The following is a 25057-nucleotide window of genomic DNA, read 5'->3' on the forward strand; positions in this document are numbered from 1 at the left end:
ACATGGCATGTTTAGTGATGAGAAACTGACTTAACACCAACACCAGAGATAGATCCTGATTGGCTGAAAACAATCAGCAAGTCCAATCTCTGACATAATGACCAGAGCCCAGCGAGGGCCAACGAAACACAAGATTTTTGTTGAGAGTTTCTGAAGAACTAAATTTCCACCCTCTTCTTTGAGAGCTACCAGAAGAGATCTTCTCTCTTTCCTAGTTAATGTGAATTAAGAAGCATCAAGTTCCCCCAAACTGAGCCTGTCTTGGATGAAGCAGACACTCTGGCAAGCAGAGATGATAGAGAAAAACGGGATCTTTAATAACACACTTTAATATATTTTTTTTAATTAACTAATTTTGGAGTTATATATAATTCACATATAAGATTACATTAGTTTCAGGTGTACAACATAACGATTTAATATTTGTATATATTGCAAAATGATCAGCACAGTAAGTCTAGTTAACATTTGTTACCATACATAGTTACAATTTTTTTTTTCTGTGATGAGAAGTTTTAAGATTTACTCTACTAGCAATTTTCAAATATACAATACAATATTATTAACTATGGTCATCATGCTATATATTACATCCCCAGGACTTATTTATTTTGTCTCTGTCTGTCACTTCACTTAACATAATGCCCTCAATGTCCATCTATATTGTCACAAATGGTAAGATTTCCTTTTTATGGCTGAATAATATTCCATAATTTATATATATATATATATATATATATATATATATATATATATATATATATATATATATTCCACATTGTTTTTTAGCTTTTAGCCATTCATTCACTGATAATATATAATAAATAAATAAATAATGCAATGAACATGGGAGTGTGTATATCTTTTTGAGTTAGTATTTTCATTTTCTTCAGATAAATGCCCAGAAGTCAGATTGCTAGAGCATATGGTAGTTCTATTTTTAATTTTTTGAGAAAACTCCATCCTCCATTAATTTTTTAATCAAACCTCACTTGAAATCTGACCTACCTTTGACTCACCAGCAAGTCAATAAATTACCTTTTTGGCTATCTTTTTCTGTATTATATAGATGAGGTTATGAAATCTATAAATCTAGAGATACTACCAACAAGGAACACAGTTAAACACAATTACAAATTTTGTCTCTAAATATTATCACGATTGCTTTTTTAATAATATGGAAGAAAAAATATTTTTCAAGATATAGTGAAGCCCCAGAAATTTTTCCTAGATTCAGCTCACCAATAAGCATGTATTGAATGATGACAATGAGAGCAATATTTATTGACTGCTCGATTTGTTCACAATAATAAACAAAAGCTATTTTCCTTATGAGGAAATTGAGGCTTAGGTTAAGTAATTTATCAAATGTCAGCAAGTAAATGGCAGAGCCAGGACTTGAATCTATGTCTATCAGACAGCAGAGCTCATGGTCTGAACCCATCATGTATCCAAACTTTGGTAGACTAAACATAATTATGGTTTAAGTGTGGTTCGCATCCCTATGGAAATATACTCTTCACTCACAAGAAAAATAATCGAAGAATCAAATGATACCAAAGCACAACAAAAGATGAACCTGTAGAATCTCAGAGAATGTTCAGAATCCCATATCCTCAGGCAAGTGGCAGAGTGGTGCCAAGAGAAGACGTGGCTGAGTTACAGGAAGTTGAGTAATCCAGCTACCCTCTGGGTGTCGGGCTCTTCATCTTGCAAATGACTTGGTGAACTGAGTAATTTTAAAATTCCCTTCCAGCTCATAGAGTCTGATAAGCCTTGTCAGAGAAAGAGTTCAGAGCAATCTCATGTGAGGTTACATTTTAAGTCTTTAAATATGGAACTAAATTCATCTTTCTGAGTGATAATTATGTAAATATTCCTTTTATAACTTCATTAAAGCCTTGTGAATCATGGCTAGACAATTTCAATCTCCAGATAAGTTAGTCATTAGAATAATACAACCAGGAAAAATAAGATTCTGTTCAAATTCTGTTTAGAGAAATGTGGCCGATGTTTTTCCATGTATATAATAACAGTGTTTGGTCTAGCTCTGATTTTTCTGATCAGTTGCTGGCTGATTCAGTGATATTACATTACAGATCTTTAAAATATGTTACTTACCACACTGGGAGTTTTCCTGCCAATAACTTCATGATTTTGAATTTCCAATAGGGAAATCAGGAAGATGAGTATTTATTGTTGAGTCTTATTATTTTCTTCTTAACATAACATTTTCTAAATTGGCTGAAGAGCTCTAGGTCAAATTCAGATGTTAAAGGAAAGCTCTACTCTGACTGACTGCTTTCAAAGCATCAGAGTTGGATAAATATTTCATAGTGTTCCTTTGATGATGATGTTTTAGATGAAAAGCTAATATCAAGTCACTGAATTAAGACCTTATTTAATGTTTTCAATAACACTCTATCTTTCTTAGACATCTATCAGTTTCATATAAACCTGGATATACCTTTTCTCCCCCAGAGCTGTAGCCACCACCCCTATCACCTCTCCAATAAATATTACACAGAAGCTTTTAGAGGAACACAGTCTTTCAGAAGGGAAAAAAATATCAGAATAGTTTGCAACATTACACAGAATGACCCAATCTGAAAAATTGACATATCAATGAAATATTGCCATAGAGCAATAAATAAGCATCGAATCTGTGGATGACTGGAAGCCTCATGAACAGTCTCAGGTCTCTTGGGTCCTATCTAGTGCACAGAAGAAGCCATTCATTAAATGGACCTCCAGCCATGTAAAATCTGGTATGTGGCTTCAAAGAGTAAGTTACAATGTGGAAAAGTTTAGCCAATCGAGCCACTTTATAGCCCTATTCTTATCAATTTAATGAACTTTGTGGAATTTGAAAGTGACCCAGCACCTGTGAGATTCCTAGTAAACTATACAGTTGGTGTAATTCCTCCCTAAATTTGCCCCACAATGTACCACATAACACAGAGATTTATTGAGATAGTTAATAGTAAAAATTGGGTTGACAGGAGCAGCATTCAAATATTTATTAAAATAACACCTAAGCGATGCACGACACTCTGAATTGAATATAGCATTGTACACTCACTATCAGGGCACACTGCTCTGTCTTTATAGTTGTATTGACATGCTACTTGTTGCTTTTCAAATTATGTAATATAACATCAAGTAGATGGCTCTTTTAAGAAGTTTGACTATAAAGGAAAGAATAACCTGAGTCAATTGTTTAAAGAGAAGGTTGGATCAAAGAAAGGTATTATATTTTATGGACAGGCCTTAGAGGGAGACTTGAGAATGTTTACAGGTTGCACAAAAGAGGATGGTGTAGCAAGAGAAACTGAAGTGACTCCAGATGAAATGACGTCTAGGAAACAGTGAGAGGAGGGGATCAGGTGGATAAGTTCTATATACTTTTTTAAAAATACACATTTGTGCACTGGAAAAAAAGGGGAGAAGGCATATCCAGGTTTTCAAACAAAGCAGTTTAAATAATGCACATTTGAAACTCAATGTAAGATGTAAACGTGGTCAATAGCCAGCATCATTGCTGGACATGTAGCATGTTTTGAGTTCAGTTCTCTTTATTTACCAGGCACTGTACCAAAAAGTGCTCTTACTTACGTACATTATCCCATTCAATTACCACCCTAGCAATTTAGCATGCTAACACCATGAAGATATTAAATGCAGCATTAAAAACTTCCACTAGGAAAGCTTAGCAAAAGGGTAGTTTTGTTTTCTAACTGAGCTGTAGCAGAATGTCTTGGTACCATTTATAGGAATTGAAGGGATGTAGTTACATAGTGACTGCCTTCCGAAGAACTCTCTCCCTCCGACAATGTTCCCACAAGGCAGTTACATTGCCTTTCTGGAGGTGCAATAAAGCAACTGATTCAGTAAGTTGAATCCTTCCATTGTGTGATTAACAAAGATGCAGAACATTACAAAGGCAACATGTCCAGAGTGTAGCAGTGCAGCCTTGGTCTGAGAGCGTAGACAATTAAATGTGTACCACTGTCCAGAGGAAAACCAACCTGACTCGGAAAAATGCTTACTCAGAGCAGAGTCCAGAAAGAGGGTTTTGGTGTTGCTGCTGTTGTGTGTGGTTTATTTACTAGTTTTCTTTTGTAATATAGGTAAATCAAGCATCATTTTGTCATTTTTTTTTAAAACAAAGCATACATTTCAAAGGTGACCTTTTTATATTTTTCAACATTATTGAGAAATACTCATCACAAATATATGGACTACCTGAATATCTCTCAGTGATGATTCTCAGTCATCTTAAGTATTTACGTTCTAAAATAAAAAAAAAATTTTTAATGTTCTAATTATTGGAACTAGTTAATATGTGCAAATGCAACAAAGCAGAAAAGGTTAATAATAACAACTTTTTTTTAAAGCTATGGAAGCTATGGAATATTTCAGAACGTACAGAAAGAAGTAGTAACAAATTCAATTAAATTTTAAAAGATAGCCCAAAACCAAGACAGTTGGCCTAAAAAGCACTGCGTCTCAAGATTGCTTTACTCACGATGTCAGTATCCTTGCAAGTTGCCCTAGATCCGCCTATATTCTCCCAGAGCCCAGAGTTACACAGAACAAACCCCAAACTCCAACTCCAAACTCACCTCACCCCTCAGACACTACTTCCCTAATCAGTGTACAGGGATTCTTAATCAAAACAGAGAGACTGAGCGAGACGTTAAAACACAGAGAATGAGATATGAGTCTCGATAATACCTACAGCATCCCAAAATCCACAAGAAAAAAAAAAAAAAAAACACACTAAATTGTGATGGGACTGACAAAGAATATATATATTTATCTGTTGCTTTAATTCATACAGTAGAAAGATTCTATTACTGCCAGATTTTATTATTCTATTCAACACACATAGATTATTGAGGTACTGTATCTACAGCGTATCAATAAATAATATTAAATGAAGTAGGACTGATTCATGGCTGGCATAAATTTTTCTGTATTACGACTTTCCATGGACATTGCTGCTTTTGTGTTCACTCTCTGATATCAACACACACACACACCGCGACCATAACCATAAACTAAATGACTACATACTCAGAATAGATGGCTGTTAGAAAAATACTCACACTAATTGATAATGACATCATGCTGGTATGCACATTACAATGTAAATGAGGCTTCCAGACTCATTTATGGCTCTTTTATTCAAAGTTTAGTACTTATTACCTTTTTTTCATGGTTTAGAAGGTTCTTCTTAAGGCTGTGGGATTACTTATTCCTGATGATTTTGCCCCTTGGAATTGGACCAAGAGTGCCAATTTTTAACTGTATTTTAAAACAGATGCTTACCAGCAATGAAACAGAATTGAAACGTCTAATGGAAACCACATGACTGAAAGAAAACATGTAAAGAGAAAACTGATTAACAGATTTATCCAGGCGGCCATTTGGCTTTATTAAAAGTTTGAATTATTCTTTGCATCAAAATATAGTAACAGTTTCCATGCTTTTGTCTGAGTGTGTATGAAGAGAAAGCATGCAAATGAACATCTTTTTTTTTTTTACTGATATATTTTGAAAGGTGGTTGAAAATCCATCTCACACACATCTGTGAGCTTAAGTGGCTTCTCAGGGTCATATGAAAGATCTAGGAATAAGATGCAGAACTCCAAGCTTCCCCTGAAGTGTTTGTAAAACTCAGCCAGATTTAACAAAACCTGGAAAGAAAACAATGCTTGATATAATGCCCAACTTTTCTTTGGCTCCTATTTGTGATGATTCACAGCAAGACCACATGGTTTCTCTATGTTTCAACTCCTTTTTTTCTAAAAACTCATATTTCTAGAAGTCTCCATTATTCTCTTTAACACGAGGAAGTATAGAGGAAAATTAAGGAATGCAGAGTTGGGATCTTGATGGAGATGCAGAAAATAATTTTTTTCTTTTTCTTTAAGTTGTAGAAAATTAATCACATCGTTTTGTAGTAAATTCTTAAATGCATAAAAGCTTCCTTCTGTTGCGTTTAATCCACTTGTAGGAACATTCCTCTATGTTTAAAATAATTGCACATTACATATATAAGTCATAGCATGCAATTTACTGCCTAAATATTGTTTACCTATTACACTGTTCATGATGAAGGTGGGAAGAAACTTCACGTGGTCTCATTTTCAAAATGATGAATAAGTTTTTCTTTTTTAATTTTAATGTAAGATCTACCAAACTGAAGGTGCAGAAAACACTTCATTACCAATAATAAATTATTGAGATGAGAAATTGGGATCAGAAATGATGGAAACATTAAGAAAAGTCAACTGTGATGATCTCACCAAGTGATATCACTGGAGTCATTTTTCAGTGCAGTAGTAATTTGGCAGAGAGACAATCTGACAGGAGCTCTACATTCTGCTTAGCTGGGAGCTTCCCGTGTAGCATAATACATCATGGAATTGAAAGCATTCAGTGTTGTTTTGCAATTCACAATTCAGCCCAGGTGGGCCACTATTATACAATAACCGTGCAGCTGTTAGTATCATTGCCTAAATTGCCCTTCCTTTTTAAAATTTACAGTATAATCTGCTCAACCAATAGACACTAATGTCCAAAAACTCAGCTCTTATTTACCATTTACTCCCTCTAAAGGTCCAAAATAACTAACAAATCATTCTCAAAGGAATTCCAATTATGCTGCTTGTTCCCTTAAAGAGTATAAAGGAGTAAAATGTCAGCATTGTGTGCAAGAAATAAAGTACTCACAGCACCTGCTAACAATACACACCGTATAAAGCACTTAGCCTGTAATGCATTTCTGGAAATCATTTCAGAAATTTACAAACATAATTTTTGGCCTATCTTCCCACTATTGTAAAGATTCTGCCATATGCTATGCTAAATTTTTTATCTGAATTGCCTGATTCTCTATTCCTGATATTAACATGGAGGGAGTACATAACAGACACGTAGGTTATGTCAAATACTACATAGGTTTTTGTCAGTTACTGCTCATAGAAATTAATAGCTTCTGCTGAAACTTTCTGATCCCAATGAAATTGTTCATTTATTTAACTGATCGTGTGTGTCTTCATCTAAGAGCTGTTAAGCACATCCAAAGAGCTGTGTTCATTCTGACAAAATGATAAGTAGAACATGTGTTTACTCATTTGTTTTCAAGGCTTTTAAAACATTTTTTTTTTTTTTTATGTTCTAAGTGCCTGCAGAGAGGACAATAAATTAAACAAATTAGTGGGCTGAGCACTGAAAGGTCAAACCCAAACGTAGTCTATGACTTGTTAATAAATAGTAGCTAAAATAACACAGACTAACATTCTGTGTAGTTTGCAGGTGAGATTAACTACAGACCAGAGATACCTTTAGTCAATATACTCTCTCTTAACTGGCCTTTTTGGAAACGATTGTGGGATTTATCAGAAGGGGAATATTTTTCTCATGAAATTACTGCAAAACCATGTTTAAAATAAGTTCAGAATCAAATTTTCTCAGCCTCTCGCCCCCATGCAAGCATCTTCCTTTACTGTTCATGCTATGTATGTGGGCTTCACATCTATTTTCTCCCTGAAGTAATGTTTCCCTCTGATCTGGGTATTTCTACTCCAAAGTACTTGACTAACAAGCATATGAGTACACTTGACACAGTTTATAATTATAATCTCGATGAGCAGTTTCTCAGTGTGTGTTAACTAAAAAATTATCTGATTCTGATTCTGTTGTTTTCGGCTTCTCTGAAATAGCCTTTATTCATTAATTATTTATTTGATATAAATGAGACGTGTTGACTGCCCTAGGATTTCTAGACTTGTGCATAACATTTAAACTAAATCCGACAGCTAAAATACCACTTAAACTGTAATGACATTAGCAAGTTAATGGAGCAGTGTAATCAAACCAGAGTTAATAAATATGGTGTGGCCTTAATAGATGCCAGAAGAACAAATGTCAATAGATATTGACAATTTGCCATGTGAAAGCATGACATGTATTACGTTTATACTCATGTTGTCACACATTTATTATTTTTATGGTCCACTTATACTGAGTGAATTGGAACCACAGCATTGGGCCTATGGAAATAAAAGAAATAAACAATTTTCCACTTTTCAAAACTAAGTCATCCAGGATTTTCAAAAACAGCAGTCATTAAAGCTTGCCAAAGAGGTTGGTTTGTCCATCAAAATGCACACACTCCCACTAACACACAATGTGAAAATGTGCCTTTAAAACTTTGTACAAAAGCAGCAGTCTGGAGGAGAGGTTTTTACTTGTAAACATACAAGGTGGTGGTTGTCGCACCTCTTTGTGTCTTTTATTTTTCAGTGGGGAAAATACTTAAACTCATGTGAGTTGATTTTTTGCATGTTAGGCGCATAATCTTTTGGAGCAAACATGGCTCTTAGCTTCTCCTAGAAGCTCCTTATAAACATCTGCTTCCACAGCACATTCTGTATTTCAGATTCTGAATTCAAGAATGAAAACTCTCCCCAAACTGATTGCAGAGTATATAGACCCTTTTACTTAAATGTGCTTTACCAAATTCTGTGTTTTGCCTAATCCCTGAAATAGATGAAGGAAGAGACGACAAGAACCCCATACAATTAGCCACATTGCCTTTTGGATCTCATTGTTCATAAGCTTCTTGTTTATATGAGAATATCGTATATTCAAAGAAACAATGATAAACTGCCAAGACAAAAATGTGTTTTTTACTTTGATTAAAAAAAAATAATAAATCGCATTGATTTACTATTTTCATTAACAATACTGAAATGCTTTCAGCTTTCTCTAACAAAAATTCTGGGGGACTAAACCAATGTTTTGGAAACAGGATTTGGGCAGTGGAAACAAAATATTTTTCAAGGGAAGATACGAGAAATCATTTATGAATTACAATAAATAAGTAGCTCCACTAGGTTTGAGCATAATGGTTTGTGGATAATTGAACTTTAAAAAAAAATGGTTTTAAAGAACAGTTGTGGAAATGGAGTGATAGATACATGAAGTTTCATTACACTAATCTCTACTTTTGTCTAAATTTGAAATTTTGCGTTAAAAGGAAAAAGTAACATTGCTTATTTATTATAGAAAATTCATAAAGCACAAATAAACAAAAAAGGAAATCACTAAATGACACTAAATACTTTAGAAGAGTATCATGCTGTTTATATCTTACTTTGTATTGTGCTTTCCATTTATCATGAGCAATTTCTCAAACCTGATATTTTGTAACCATGTAAGATTTCACTTTATGGATCTAACTTGATTTATTTTAACTTTCTCCCATTATTAGGCACTATTTTATTTCTCTCTCCCCCAACCCCAAATTATAAACAATGTTACACCAAAAATTATAGATGACATTTGCAGACATTTGTGATTATGTCCTTAGAATACATTTCTAGAAATGTAATTTCCAAGTGAAAGAGTATGAAATCTTTTATATTTTTATGTATATTGTCATATGAACTTTCAGAAATGCTATTAATTCACATGTCCACGAGAAGTGTCCTAAGAGAGTCCATTGCCCCACATGTTTATGAAACTTGATAAGCAAGAGATGCTATGATTGTTTTAACTTGCTTTTCTTTAATCATTAGTGAGGCATAACTTCTTTTATATGTTTCTTGTCATTAATATTTCTTCTTTTGAGCTGGGCCATATACAACCTTGTCTAGTTTTCTACTGGGCAGGGCGTGGGGGGGGAGGGGCAGAATTTTTCTTTTTCTTATTACCTCACATCCATTTCAATAATCCTAATAATTCAACACAAAATAAGTTTTGGGTTACTATTTTATGTCTTAATTTTTCCACATTAAGACATGGTTTATACACAAGTGAAACCATTTTCAACATATTAATCAACCACTGCAGACAATTCTCTCTAGTGATCAAAGTAATAATTGCAGAAATGATGTTATAATTACCCACTTCTCATATCGCTGGCAGAAAACAACTTAGATTTTGCTAGGTACGCAGGTGAACTTTAGGAGTAAGTCTGCAAGTGAGTTGAGAGATGAGGGGTAAAATTTGAAAGCCTGTGGACATAGCAGTAGCAGTCCTAAACTCCAGTGAACTGTCGCTTTACCCCCAACACCCCAGCAATAGCCTCCCTCCAAGTTCAGTCACCTAAAGTCAGGGACTGAGTGATGAAACTGTGAAGGTTTATATAGTATCCTACTTCCTTAATGATATAATTAGATAGATTAAAACAGGTGAAAGAAAACAAAAATTATTTTGGTCATTGGACTATTTATGTTCACAAAAGGAACAAAGATTTCCTAGTTTCATTTAGGGCAACTATGGGCACAATCTGTGTTATTTCCTAATTCCTTAGATAATTGCCATTTTAAAATCTACTTCCATGCTTATATCAATGGGTATCAACCAATACCCCTCTCTTGCTAATTTTTTAAAAATTAAGTTTCCATATGTAAATAGATGAAAGTGTTATGTTATTTATATAAATGTAATGCCTATAGTCTATTTTAATATGTATTTATGCTAACTATAAACATATGTAGTTACTATGAAATATATCTGTTTATAACTATAAAAACTAGAACGAGACTATTCCAGCCATCTCAATCTCAGTATTGAATTTATTCTAATATTCTGACTTGATTTCATAGTATTAAAAAAGAAAACCTTGATCTACATAAGCAATTGCAAATGGTGGTTTGAAAAAAAATATTTCCCTGTAGTCTCAGGATATGAAGTATTGATAATTCACAGCTTAAAGTAAAACCAAAGTTAGTCACTAATTATATTTCAGCTTTTCTCAAAAAGCATCTAAACCTAACAAACAGTGCTAGAATTACCCTTCATATAACATTATATAAACATGTTATGGGTTCTCTTGTTAATGAGCTGTCAACAATTCTTCTATGATGAGAACATGAGAACCAGCAGACGTTTCTGATCCTGTGCTACACATGAGCTATTTTACAATTTTATGTTGAACAAGCATGCAAAGACTTGAGTTTTCTTTTTAAATCATGCAACATTTAAACATTCTTAGCCATTTAAATATTTATACACTGTCCAAATATATGCATCGGGGTAGAAAAATTTGCACATGTGCAAAAAGTACCTAACCCACAGTTTAACAAGTTGACCTCCCAAAATATGTTAACATGTCGATTATAGTATATTCGAGTACATGTTTTTAAATGTAGCTTTTAAAATATGGCTAATAATAGATGCTTTGAAAAACTAATGTCAAATCAAATTTCATGACAACCTCTAAAGAGTGTATAAACCACTGCTTTCATTCACAGTACAGAGTGTAACTTGGGCCCTTAATCAGATAGTCCTGAATTTAAATTCTATCACTTCTACTAAATAGCTGTGCAATACTGGATAAATAACTAACTTATTTAAACTTCAGTGACCACACCTATTGTGAGAGTTAAGAAATATATGCACAGAAAGCAGTTAGCCAGACTTCCAGTTATGATAATGGTGGTAAGTCTTATTCAGTTGTCATCTCCTCACTAAGGCCAATCCTGATCATTCTACTTAGAACAACAATGCCCAGGTTCTCTCAACCCCACACTTCTGATCCCCCATCAGTTTTCTTTATATCATGTTGTATCACTTTTTAACAAACTATTAAACATCAACCAGTAGCACATGATCTCCAGTTAAAGGGATGTCACATGTAATATCAGGCTCTTTGCAGACCTTAACTTCTCAGACTTGCATAGAGAAAAGGCCTTCCCAAATACTAATTAGTAGATTCTTACCTTGAAATAGAATCTAGGATTATTAACTCACTAGAATGGAATTTCTGACAGGACAGAGAGTTGTTGTCTCTTATTTTTTCACCAAATGCTTGGCACAGTGCCTGACACCTCATCAGTAGTCAATAAAAATTTATTGAATGAATGAATAATAAGAAGAAAATGCCTCGGGACACAGTATCAGTTTTATATTGTCTTAAATTGTGGAGAAAATTGCTTTTACTCCATTTTCTGTTCCTAATACTCAGTATAATCGTATGAGGTTGGTGCAAAAGTAATTGCAGTTTTTGCAACTATTTTTAACTTTTTGAACAGCAATTTTGACCTAATAATGAAACATGGGTCACTGGAGGTGAAGTTAGAAGCAGGACTCTGACATGCAGTTTGTCTCTTCATGTATGGTTACAGCCCAAGCCAGGTTCATGGACATCCCCACGATCTAGGTTTCAGGAGGGAAGAAAGGGAAGGCTCGAGGCAAAGAGGGAGATTCAAGTTTACAGTATGTCACCACTCCAGGCAGAACATAACACCTTCTACTGCCAGAGAAGAGTAGGTAGTAGAATTGTTCCAATAACCTTCGTGTTCACAACCAAAATGGGCCTTTCCTTGTCCAATCAAGGGAGGAACAGTAATTCTACCAGTGGATTCCAAAAGACACAACAGCAACAAAAAACTAGAATCAGGTCTTGCCCTGTATTCTTAGGCTATTTTGGAACCATGGATCTATGACCATTGAGCTCTAACACTTATGGAGCCCAGTGAGTAGTCTGACTCTTCTTGAGCATAGCCAAGACTCAGTGGGAAGGCTGCCAAATCAAGAATGGTCAGGCATTCAGGAGGAGCTGCCTAGCAAGAAGAGCCCACTGGTCCTTTCAAAAGCTACATTATTTAAAGCTTTTTTATGAAACATAGCTGACATACAATATTATATTAGTTTCAGGTATACACTATAGTTATTCAACATCTATATGCCTAAAGAAGTGATCACCACGATAAGTCCAGCAACCATCTGACACCGTACCACACTATCATCATATTATGGATTATATTCCTGTGCTGTATGTTACATCCCCAAGACTTATTTGTTTTATACCTGGAAATTTGAGGCACTTATTCCCCTTCACCTCCCCCCTCCTTTTTAATTATTCAATTACACTTGACATTCAATGTTATTTTATATTAATTTCAGGTGTACAGCATAGTGGTTAGACACTTACATAATTTAAAAAGTGATCCCCCTGACTAGTACTCACCTGGTATTATACATAGTTATTACCATCTTATTGGCTGTGTTCCCTACACTTTACTTTACATTCCTATGACTATTTTGTAATTATCAATTTGTATTTCTTAATCCCGTCACCTTTTTCACCCTGCCCCCAACCCCCCTCCCATCTATCACCTCAATAAATCTAGTACCCATCAACATTGTAATAACTACTGTGTTTCCCTGAAAATAAGACCTAGCCGCACCATCAGCTCTAATGCGTCTTTTGGAGCAAGAATTAATATAGGACCCAGTATTATATTATTTTATATTATGTTATGTTATGTTATATTACGTTACGTTACATATATTACATTACATTACATTACATTACATTACATTACATTACATTACATTACATTACATTATATTATACGTGGTCTTATATTATATTAAGACCGGGTCTTATATTAATTTTTGCTCCAAAAGATGCATTAGAGCTGATGGTCCAGCTAGGTCTTATTTTTGGGGAAATGTGGTATGTATGGTGTCAAAATCTACATTTTAAACATCTTAAATACCTAATTCAGCTGCAGAATTTTAATCAACTTGCATCAGTCAGTTTTGCATATATGGCCAAGGCGTCAACTATTTTCTGAGGGTCTAATGATCCAAAGAAACACATGATCTTATTTCAGTGTATCATTTGTTTAGAGCAGGGGTGTCCAAACTTTTTTCAATGTTTTTTACCAAGGGCCATATGCGCTAAAATACACAAAGAGCTGGGCCACTCACTCGAGGTGAAGTACGTATTGCCTCACCTGGTTTATTTAAGTAAACTAAGTATATTTTTGGAATTTGCTGCAGGCCAATTAACAATGGATTGCGGGCCGCAGTTTGCCTACGGGCCGCAGTTTGGACACCCCTGGTTTAGAGGATCTAAGTCCCAAAGAGGGGATTGTCCTAGCAACCAATTACCTAGGTAATTCCAAAGCAAAGCAGAACCTACTAGACTACTCTGGCCTAATCTCATATGGGCACACTCCTAATGACAGGAGCGTGATTCAATGTCCTGGTGGTTTTGACTCAGCTTTTTTGGAGTCCATTTTCTCCTACAAAGTCTAAAGATTACTTCTGGTCTACCATCCACTTTCCCTTCCATTCTTTTTTTTTTTTTTTTCCCTAAGTTTGAATAACTTAGCATGAGGAAATGTTTAATGATTTTCTGAGAAGAATCATCGATGATAGATGAAAATAAAATAATTTTTCCTAAGGTTAATCAGCTGGTCAAAACTATCACTTGACAGGATTTACTACACTATCTTGTACCTAAGCTATATCCACGGGATAGGATTTACTGTGCTACCTTGTATCTAAACTAGGACTATCAGGATACTGGTGGCCATGAGGTCACACCATTACGGGCATATGGGACTCTCATCATAACAACGTGGAAGTCAGCCATTAACCACCAATTAGCTATGATACCTAGTTTCAGAAAAGCCACATATAATCTTATGATACGTTTTACAGACCTAGCCTCCCAGAAAACATAGACAAGCAGCCCTTTTAAAACAAAAAAGGAAGTGACTTACGTTCTTATAAAATAAAATAGAAACTGGCATAGTAAATTATGTGCTACTTTGATGTACTCTTCTGAAAGCTGCACAATGAAAACATGAATTCCTATAGTGTAGCTGCTTAAACCAGTTGGAGGCACACAAAAAATGCATTTCATCTGAAAGAGACACACTTGGGCCTTTTGGTGATATAGAGAAATACTGTTTAAAATTACGCAATCGACAAACAACCTAAATAGACATTTTCCCAAGAAGATACACAAATGGTGAACAAGTATATGAAAAGATACTCATCATCACTAGTCATGAGGAAAATTCAAATCAAAAACACAATGAGGTACCACTTCAGGCCTGTTACAATGGCCATCATCAAAAAGACAAGCAACAAGTGTTGACAAGGATGTGGAGAAAAGGGAACTTTGTGCACTGTCGGTGGGGTTGTAAACTGGTACAGTCACTATAGAAAAGAGTATGGAAGTTCCTCAAAAAAATTAAAAATAGAGCTACCCAAATCCAACAATTTCACTTTTGGGAATATTTTCAAAGGAAATACAAATACTAAATCGAAAAGGCATCTGCACCCCCATGTTCATTGCAGCACTATTTACAATAGGCAAGGCATGAAAACAACCTAAATATCCATCAATAGATGAATGGATAAAATTGATCGATATGAATATAGATAGATATAGATGAATATTATTTAACCAGAAAAAAATAAGGAAATCTTGCCTTTCGCAGCAACATGGATGGACCTTGAGGGCATTATGCTAAGTGAAATGCCAGAAAGAGATATACAAATACTGTGTGATCTCATTTACATGTAGAATCTAAAAAATGGAAAAAAAAAAACTCATTAAGAGGTTGGATATGTGGTTACATCAGGAGGGCGTGGGGGAGGGGAAATTGGAGGAAGGTGGTCAAAGGTACAAACTTCCAGCTATAAAATAAATAAGTACTAGGAATATAATGTACAACATGATGACTATAGTTAACAGTGCTGATAATATATATGAAAGTTGTTAAAAGAATAAATCCTAAGAATTCTCAACACAAGGAACATTTTTTTGTTTTGCTTTTTCTGCTTACTGAATCTATATGAGATGATAGATACTTACTAAACTTATTATGTTAATCATTTCACAATATATGTAAGTCAAACCATTATGCTATACACCTTAAACTTATAGGTGATTTATATCAATTATGTCTCAATAAAACTGGAAAAACATAAAATAACTTCATCTATGAAAAGGCAAAACAAAACAAATTACACCATCTATTGTACTAGAATCGGGAATAATCATACCTACAAGATACTTTCTATTGATTAATATACACTTTTATCATCATGCTCTATCTGTTAATTGGGTGCTTGCCAGAACAGTGACATAGACGCTGTGGAAGGTAGAAGAAATCATAACATCTTACGACCCTAATAAGTAGAATAAAGCTGTCTCTGAGGTGAGATCTAAGAGGGTGCCAGAAAAGAACTGTTTCCAAAATATAAACGCCACAATTTGGGAATCCTCTATTAAAACCTCATTCATTTGCTGCAAAAGAATTTTCCATCTTCAAGAGTCTCCTAGTAAAATATAAATATCTCTGGTAGGTGCTAAGCCATATCATCTCACACTTTAGTTATTACTATATACCTTTGTTGATAACTTGCCAAGATGAAAACACTAAATGAATTAGCAATTATTGCAAAGGCACCACTGAGAAAGGTGGGCAGGGGACAAGAGGAGAGATGTTGAGGGAAAGCTGGAAAGGTTCCAGTGATAACCTTCTTCGATCCACCAGGTTCTTGAGTCCGCAGCACAGCTGAGGTAATGTAATGTGTGAGGTAGTGGGGCCGAGTGAGTGGACCGTGGAATCATCGGAACTAGTCCACACCTAGGACTGCCTACTGCATATGGTCAGTTACCTTGACTTCTGAGCCTCAACGTCCTCATCTATAAAACAAAATAATACCATTGTATTAGTCAGGGTGCCCCTGTGTTACTGTAGGCAGGAAGAATAGGGCCACAAGGGAGTGGGGAGAAGGAAGGAGAAGGCAAGGTCAGCAGTTAAAGAGAAATTGCCCCTACAATCTGGCCAGAACTGGATTTTGACAGCAGAGAGAGGATCCAGGACACCCTCTTACCACGTTAGATGAACTTTAGCTTATTATACTAGATTATAATGCTATTAGCATGGCAACCAATAAAAAAAATCTCCATCCTCGGTATCACCATAACCGTTCTGAGAGTGCCAAATAAGGATGAAAACGCCCCCTTCCACTAAGAAGGAATGGTCAGCAAGGACCTGCCTAGGAACACCTCGGACCACCCCTAAGTCCTGAATATTCTACCCTTATATTACTATTTTTAGTGTAATAAATTGCCAACCCCACTTCTCTTTGGGGCAGTTTTTCTTCTCCAAGCTTGCCCACTCTGGCCATTTTGAGAGCATACTATCCTTTTCTAATAAATCTATGGCTTGCTTGGCTTACTCGTGTACATTCTTGAATTCTTTCCTGCATAGAACACCAAGAACCGATTTTTCCGGCAACAATACGGTGTGTGTGTGTGTGTGTGTGTGTGTGTGTGTGTGTGTGTGTGTGTAGAGAGAGAGAGATTTATTATGAGGAATTAGCTCCAATAATTAGGGAGGCTGAGACATCTACGATCTGCCATCTGCACAATGGAGATCCAAGAAAGCCGGTGGTGTAATTGTAGCCCAAGTTTGAAAGACTGAGAACCAGGGGAGCTGATGGTGTAACTCCCAGGCTAAGTCCAAGGACAAGAGAACATTATGTTCAAGCTCTACAGTCAGGCAGAGAAAGCAAATTCTCCTTTCCTCTGCTTTTTAAAATTCTATTCAGGACCTCATGAGATTGGATGAAGCCACCCACCTTGGGAAGGGCAATCTATTCAGTCTACTAGTTCAAATTTTAATCTCATTCAGAAACACCCTCATAGACACATCCAGAAATAATGTTTAGCCAAATATCTGGGTACCCTGTGGCCAAGTCAAGTTGTCACATAAAATTAACCGTCACAAGTCCATCTCTTGTCAACTTGACACCCATATGCATCTCCTTAAACCATACTTCATCTACAAATAAAGAAAATAATGTGGTCATAAATCGACCTAACATGGTACAACCGTTCTGTGCTCAACTGAAAACACATGAACTCATTCCCCAGAGAAGAATGTAAAGTCCTTGAGTGATGTTTAGTCTTTTTCTTGAGATCCTGTAACTTAAATACTATGATGTAAAATTAATAATACCTAAATACTATGACATAAAGTCAATACATTTTATGTTACATAAAGGAATAAAAGAGGAAAACGCCCACATGTATTCACAATAAAGTAAGGAGAAAATACTCATGACAATTATAGTATTTGGTTCTGGAACTGGTTAGTGCTCATAGTATTTATAACTTCCTTCCACCCCATTCCGTTTTCCCTTTGTCTTCAGCAAGCAGCTCACTGGGGTGTGGTTCTTTACCTGGTTGGGTGACCTAAACCTTCATTCCTGAAAGGTCTGGGCTGTTAGTAGTCCTTCCAGGATTGTTTTGCTGTAGTTTTCCACTGGCCTTAATCACAGGGTGTGGTAATACTGAGAGGCCCTAAAGGGTCTCCTATATACCAGACATACTCTTCTTTACCTCCACTATGGAGCAGTAGCCCAATTTTCCCTTGATAGTCAGGATCAGTCACCCCACCCAACACCATAACACCTTTCTTTGTCTGTTGATTCATGGACATGAGAAACCCAAAGTGGTCAGGTGGCAGTCTTAACTTCCAGTCCAATGGGATCATTGTTGTGTCTCCTGATAGAAGTATCTGTCCCTCTGGAATAAAGACCTTTAGGCTAGTAGAGCATAAGTTCATGGGAACAGGAAGCAAAAGATTGCTAGTGGGTATTTAGGGTAGTGATAGCGAGTGGTCTCTCTCATTTCCACTCCTTGATTCCTGGACCCATGAATCCTGGCTATGGAAGAAACAGCACCATATGTTGGACGCTGATTCAGAACATATATAGCCTTCTGGATAACCTTGCCCCAGTCCTGTCCGGTATCTCACTTAGCTGGGGCTGTAACCAAGTCTTCAAAAGACCTTTCCACTGTTCCATTAAGTCATCTACTTCAGGTTGGGGGTGGGGGACATGATGAGACCAGGGAATCCATGAGCATGGGCCCATTGCTGTACTTCTTCTGCTGTGCAGTACTTTCCTTGATCAAAAGCCATACTTTTTAGAATGCCACAACAGTGGATTCTAATGATAAAATAAGATAATGTATGTTATTTTACTTCCCTAGAATCATAAACATGTATATACATCAGAAATGTTTAATAACAGTAATACTGTGTGTTTGTCAAAGTGAACATTTCAGACAGTGAATGCTTTGGGAAATTATACTGTAATAGAATTTTCAGAGATAAAGATTCCTTAGAGATTATCCAGTGGCTTTCAAACTTTTTAAAGCTCAAAATCCTTCCTTCTAACAAAATTTACTAGAAAGCTATTATGTAAAGCAGGTAAAATTAGACTTAACTATATTTAAAAGTGGAGTGGGGTGAGAGGTAGCACAGAGACGGGGGCATGCTTTCTCAGTCAAGCCACTTTCCAGAAAACCCCAGGATAAGTTTTCTCAAAAATATATTCAAACAGCACTAGAGTCCCCTGCCATTAATTAAATGGCACCATCACTCTTAGGCAGTTTTAGAAGAAAAAAAAAAAAAATCAATGAAGCTATTTTGATCATACATATTTCACAATTTTGATTTTTACAAAAGTACTTTATGGCTAACTCAAATCATGTGTTTAAAGATTCTGCTTGCACTTTAAATTGGGTCATTCTGCCTTGGGTAACATTCTGGAAACAGGTTCTAGTTTTTTGTCAACTGAAACATTTTCACTTAATATGTATGTCATTGCTTAGGTTTGTTAACTTGTATTTTGCATTAAATTACCAGTCCACAAATATGAATTGATGACTCAAAAGTAGTTCAATGATGCATCACAAGAATGATGAAAATAGTAAGGCAAATGCTACAATGAAGAACAATTTGTAAATGAATGAAAATAATTAACTTGTGTGCAAATACAGATTATAAATCTCAATGTGCTGGAACAAGTAAATCTGAACAACACCCATTTTCAGAAGCAACCTCCCCTGCCTGGTATGTCTCACCTGTTTACCAGATGAATGCCACAACATCACATGGCATAGGCTAAAGGTCAAACCTTCGGGGCCAGGATCAACAAGAAAGAGAAGAGGAAGGTACTGTTCCTTCCCCACGTTCCCCATCAAACATGGAGAGGTGTGCCAGGGCCTAAGTGATCTGTTATTTTGCCTTTTTTTATAAGTCAAGTTTTAAAGAAGTCTTGTCAATAAGGTTGCTTGGCATCAGAAAGTCAGGATTTAGGGAGCCAGCAGTTTACACATGTTGTCTAGGACAGACAGATGCCCAGGACGTGGTTAGCACAAGTTGCATGAGTAGTTAAATGCCCCCTGCTTCCTATCAATCCTGAGGGTAGTTGAACTTGGGTGCAGTGCCTCCATGTGGAAAGTGGGTGGGGGTGAGATGCGGTTCTAGCTAGATAATTGTACAAGGTCACTGACAGACAATACTACTCATTGCACAACCAATATGTGGTAGACAGCAATGGTGTTGAACAAGTCAGACTTAGTCTTCTGTGTTAAATGTTTTGGAGTTCATTTTTGCTGTATCAGTCAAGGTACCAGCAGGAAACAGATGGCATAAAGCTGGGAACTGAGGAATGTTTAGTAAAGGAGCTATTTATAAAAATGTGGGCAGACATAAGGCAAACCAACAAGAGCTAGTCACAGGAGGGAGCCATCACCACTCCTCGGCCTGAAGGGGTAAGGGGGTGATGATTACCAAAACCCACAGAGAGCTGTAGCTGAGGCTGAGGGACAGGCAGTGGCCTTCAAGACCGTTGGTGTAGGAACCCTCTACTCCCAGCCTACAATTCTGCAGGGAGAATGATGACCCTGACCTCACTCTTCCACCCATCCAACCTCCTGCTGGTGTTTCCATTGATCAAACCCAACCACAAGTCAGAGGGCAAGGAATGTGACAGATCCAGCTGATAAAGTCCATAAGGGTAAGCCTTCCAGAGCACATTATCAAGTGGAGAAGGTAGCGAGTGAATATGAAGGGCAAACAGACAATGTCCACACACCAAGGAAAACGGGACCCAGTGGCAACCCTTGAGTAGACTGGTTTAGGAGAGCAAAGGAAGTAAGAGACTGATGGCAGGGCATGAATAAGAGACCACTTTTTCAATAAGTTGATCGGGAAGAAAAGGAACGAGTTAAACTATCTTAAAAAGTTACCTGGACAGGAAAAGAGAGTATTTCCTGATTTAGGCAAAAAACCTGATAATTTTTATCTAAGTGGCATAAAGATCTACTATAAAGAAATCTTTATAGAAAGAGAATACATCAAATCTACCCACAATGGGAGAATATAGAGTTTTGAAGACAAATTGCAGTATTACATGAACACTGTCAAAATCGTACCATTTATTGGAAATCATTACTCCCCACCCCCCATAATAATTAGTCTTAGAATGTATTCTACTACAGTAGGTTTACTGTGCCATCTCCTAAAAGTGTTTTATTAAGGTTAGGCTTTAAAATGTTTTCACATAGAACTTGAATAGATTAAGGCACTTGATAAGACCAGATTTGAGGATTGGATAAAAGTTTAAGGAAACTAAACATATTTCAAAATTGATTAGCTATTAAAACACTTTCTTTGCTAAAATTAAATGTTACAAAGAATAAAGGAAATTAGTCACAAATTAAAATGCTGTTCATATTTTTCTATATCTAACAATTTCAATGTATTTCAAGGCTAAGATACAATATTATCTAACCTTCACCTCCAGAACTCTGTGGTCTTTCAGTACCATTTAAAGGACAAATTGGAATTTTTCCAGCCTGATCCACGTAAGACTATCAGGGGTGTGACTTAAATAGATTGAAAACCTCAGGAATCACAATGTTTGAACTACTAATATGCCATTAATTGAATTAGTGACATTATTTCATTTATTGGTAAAGAACTTCATTCATCTTACAATGAGCCTGTAACATAGCAACTTTGATGAGTAGAGTAGAAATGTTTCCTTACCCTAAGAGGATAGACAAAATTTCACAGTCTGTGTTCAGTGCCATATATTGTCACACTAGACAATCAATATCCATCATAGAATTATCTAGTCCTTTCCTAAATGTTTCTCTGATATTTAAAAGTATTTTCTGTTAAACATCCAGTACTCAAATTGGGAAAATTATAACAATACTTCTTTTCAAGAAAATCGGTTCCATTTGTAAAATATGCTACTCATAGGTTTAGAGGTGTTTAGATTGGAGTACTTTCGTTAGAACAGGGGCCAAACCAATTGATCAAATCATAGTGTGAAACTACCCTATATTTCTCTGTGATAAAGTAAAAGTCAGAGGACTTCTAAAAAAATAATTGTAAAATACAAGTCTGTTTCCTTTTCTCTTCTGGCCCTAAAACCATAAACTAACAAATAGAATTTTTCAGGCTTTGGTTAGAAGCCTTTATCTTCAAAAGAGACCCGAGAAAGAAGACTTAACTGACTTTTCCATGTTAGAAAGAGTATTGCCTACTAAGATTTGTCTTCCTTGTTGGTGCCTCAAGAGGAAAACAGGAGGAGGCTAAAATCAGCTTCAACTCGTGCAAATTAAAAGTAACCCTCAGGCTAATGGGTTTTCAACACCACTCCTTACTGGGCCGGAAAAAAAAAAGAATGTGCCCCATAAAATTAAATTATCTACTCAAAACTAACTTCTCCAATAAATTATAACATTAAATACAGTAAAATTGGAATTCCTACAAAACAATCTCCCCCCTTCTTGAGGTAAACTTCCCATCATGGTTAAAATTGATTCCATCTTTAATGGAGTACTCCATCTACTTCTGGGGTCTAAAACAGGGGCGCAGAAAACCTAAAAACTGTCAAAGAAATGGCAGGACAGTTAAAGGCCAGAAAAATAAATCAGATCTCTGAGGAAACTAGAATTTCAGTTTAGAGAAATAAACGCTTTAGCACTTTACCAAACGCTAAATTTAAAGAATGTGGAGACTTCTTGCCTAGCAGATGATTTGCTATTTTCAATTTCTTTGAAGCAGCAATCAGGAGGAAACAATCAAATAATTACACATTGTAATGAGTTTGTAAGGTGGTAGCTCTTGTATTAACCCTGGCAATCACTAAAAAATGACTGTATTTCCACTAACTTGAGGAAGTTCTACTAATAGTCCTTTTTAAACAGGGTTGGAAGTCATAAATGCATTGTTGAATGCATGCTCTGTGTTAAGAACTAAACCAGTTTTTTTAGGAGTGAAAAAATAAAGGAGGACACTACAATTCACTTGCAAGATTGGCCAAACATATACAAAACTAAGAACAATTCATGAACACAACTTGACGGTACAAATTGTGTGCAACATTTGAACTGTGAAACAATTTGGGGGGAAAGGCACTATCATCATGAGGTTATGTAAAGCTAAACTGTTCAATTTGGTCTGAAAGACAATGGGAAAATATAAGAAGCGGTCCAAGATGCAGTATTATCCTGGCAGCTGTAAACAGGATGGACAAAGTCAGGGGAAACGTAATACAAACTAATACTAATCCTAACAATATCTAACACTTATAGGTGCCAGACACTGTTTTAAAACATTCTGATGTATTAACTTGTTAAATCCTCATACTAATGCTGTGAAGCAGACAGGTATTACCCCATTTTACAAATGGGAAAACTGAAGCACTTGATGTCTGATTAAACTTCTTGCATAGCAGCCCCCATGCAGGTAAATATAAGCAGAGTACATTTCATTTTCAAAGCAGATATTATCCAGAGAGAAATACTCATACTGCCACTAATTATATTGTTTAAAATGTTTTTATTATGGAAAATTTCAAACATATATAAAATAGAAAGGGAAGTAGAATGACCACCTCTCACCATGTACCCAATCTTGATTCATGTACTATACTTTCACTCATTTCTCATGGCCTTCCCATTATTATTTTGGAGCAAATCCAGACATGATATCATTTCATCATCACTAAATCTTTAGAGTATGTATTTCTGAAAGATAAGAACACTGTTTTCTTTCTAAACACAACAGTAACATCATACACCTTAAAATTTCAATAATTCCTTAATATCAAATGTCAATCAACGATAAACTTCCCCACTTTAATATTGAGAACATGCTATGTGTTAGCATTAGACACTTCCACATATTAGCTCATTTAAATGGCTGTTAAATGACTCCCCCCGCCCTCCTGTTTTCACTTTATTAAAAGAAAGAGTTTGTCTCTACTCTGTGATTCAAACCCCCGTTGCAGGCCTTCCCAGCACAATGCCCTGCAGCGGCCTCCCCCCGGACTCCCCTTTGCTTTCAGGTCCCACGGCGGGACCCCAGCCCTTACGGGGCCCAGGCTGAGAAGCCGGAAGCCGCTTTGCCTTGGGATCCAATCTCCAGCCCCGCGACCCCGGCCCCGCCCCAGTTGCCTAGGCGACAGAGGGCCGCTTAGCTGGGGCAAGATCATGGCTATTCCTGGGGGGACAATTCCCGGGGGGACGACCCCAGCAGCATTGACCCCGGTGAGAACCTCGACCGAGTCGGAGGTACGTCGCCCCTTCCCGGTACCTGCGACCCCCGAACGCACGCTCCCGGCCCGCAGGGCCTGCGGCGGAGGCCAGTCGGGAGGAGGCGCCCCACGCCCGGGCTGGGGTTGCCGCCCGATTGGCTGCGGAGTTGGGAGCGTGCCCCGGGCGGCGCTGGGCTCTCCCGGACTGAGTTGGGGGTCCGGGAGGCGAGCTGGGGTTCCGCAGGTATACCCCGCACTCCCCAGACCCTGCTTCCTGCCGCGTCCGATCCGCCCTAGCGCCCCGGCAAAGGGCCCTCGAATACGAATTAGAAATTCTTCCGTGGGACGGTTCCAGGCCCAAATGACCTCTGTATGAGCGTCTTCCTAGGCTCTCTGCCTTAAAAAGGGATCTTGGAATTTTAAATGGGCCAGTCCCTTTTGGAAATTTCTACTAGTTCTTTTGCAATGATCACCGTTCCGATGGTTCAAACGGTGTAAGGGAATAATAACTCTTTCTTAGTAGTGGATTGTTTAATATTTGAAGGGCAGGGCTTTGTGTTTCCCTTATTTTACCATTTCTATAAATGTATACATACCCACATACAGGATAAGAGGCAGGACAATGGAGGAGCACCTGGAAAATCAACCTTCCGGCTTATGACTTAGTTACTCATGATCAGCTTGTGTTCAGCAAAGTTGTTTAAACTCCTTGGGCCCCAGTGGTTTCTTGTGTACAGTATTTATCTTTAGGCCCCTCCCAATATCAGCTCCCAATAATAAATGGGTTTTAGGTAACTAATTACTCATCAGCTTGGTATCCTGAGATTTTAATTAAGAACATATCTGCTTCACCAGCTACTACTAAAAG

At 36.7% G+C, this 25057-nt stretch overlaps 1 protein-coding gene across 8 annotated transcripts in view; it reads left to right on the top strand.

Annotated features, from left to right (window-relative positions):
• CABCOCO1 (ciliary associated calcium binding coiled-coil 1) overlaps positions 1-25057 on the top strand; it is a 563526-nt gene that overhangs the window by 407612 nt on the left and 130857 nt on the right. The window contains exon 1 of one of the 8 annotated variants that reach the window (XM_019731904.3): positions 23914-24226. The exons of 4 other annotated variants lie outside the window; for them this stretch is intronic. In XM_019731904.3, the coding sequence (XP_019587463.3) occupies positions 24146-24226 (81 nt within the window). In that variant the 5' untranslated portion in view covers positions 23914-24145. Of the gene's footprint in view, positions 1-23913; positions 24227-25057 lie in introns of those variants that run through there. 3 more of the 8 variants (XM_088792035.1, XM_019731902.3, XM_019731905.3) reach the window with 3 other exon arrangements.

The sequence above is a fragment of the Rhinolophus sinicus genome, chromosome 15 (genome assembly GCF_057876585.1).
Source record: "Rhinolophus sinicus isolate RSI-liver-muscle chromosome 15, RSI-T2T, whole genome shotgun sequence".
NCBI lineage: Eukaryota > Metazoa > Chordata > Mammalia > Chiroptera > Rhinolophidae > Rhinolophus > Rhinolophus sinicus.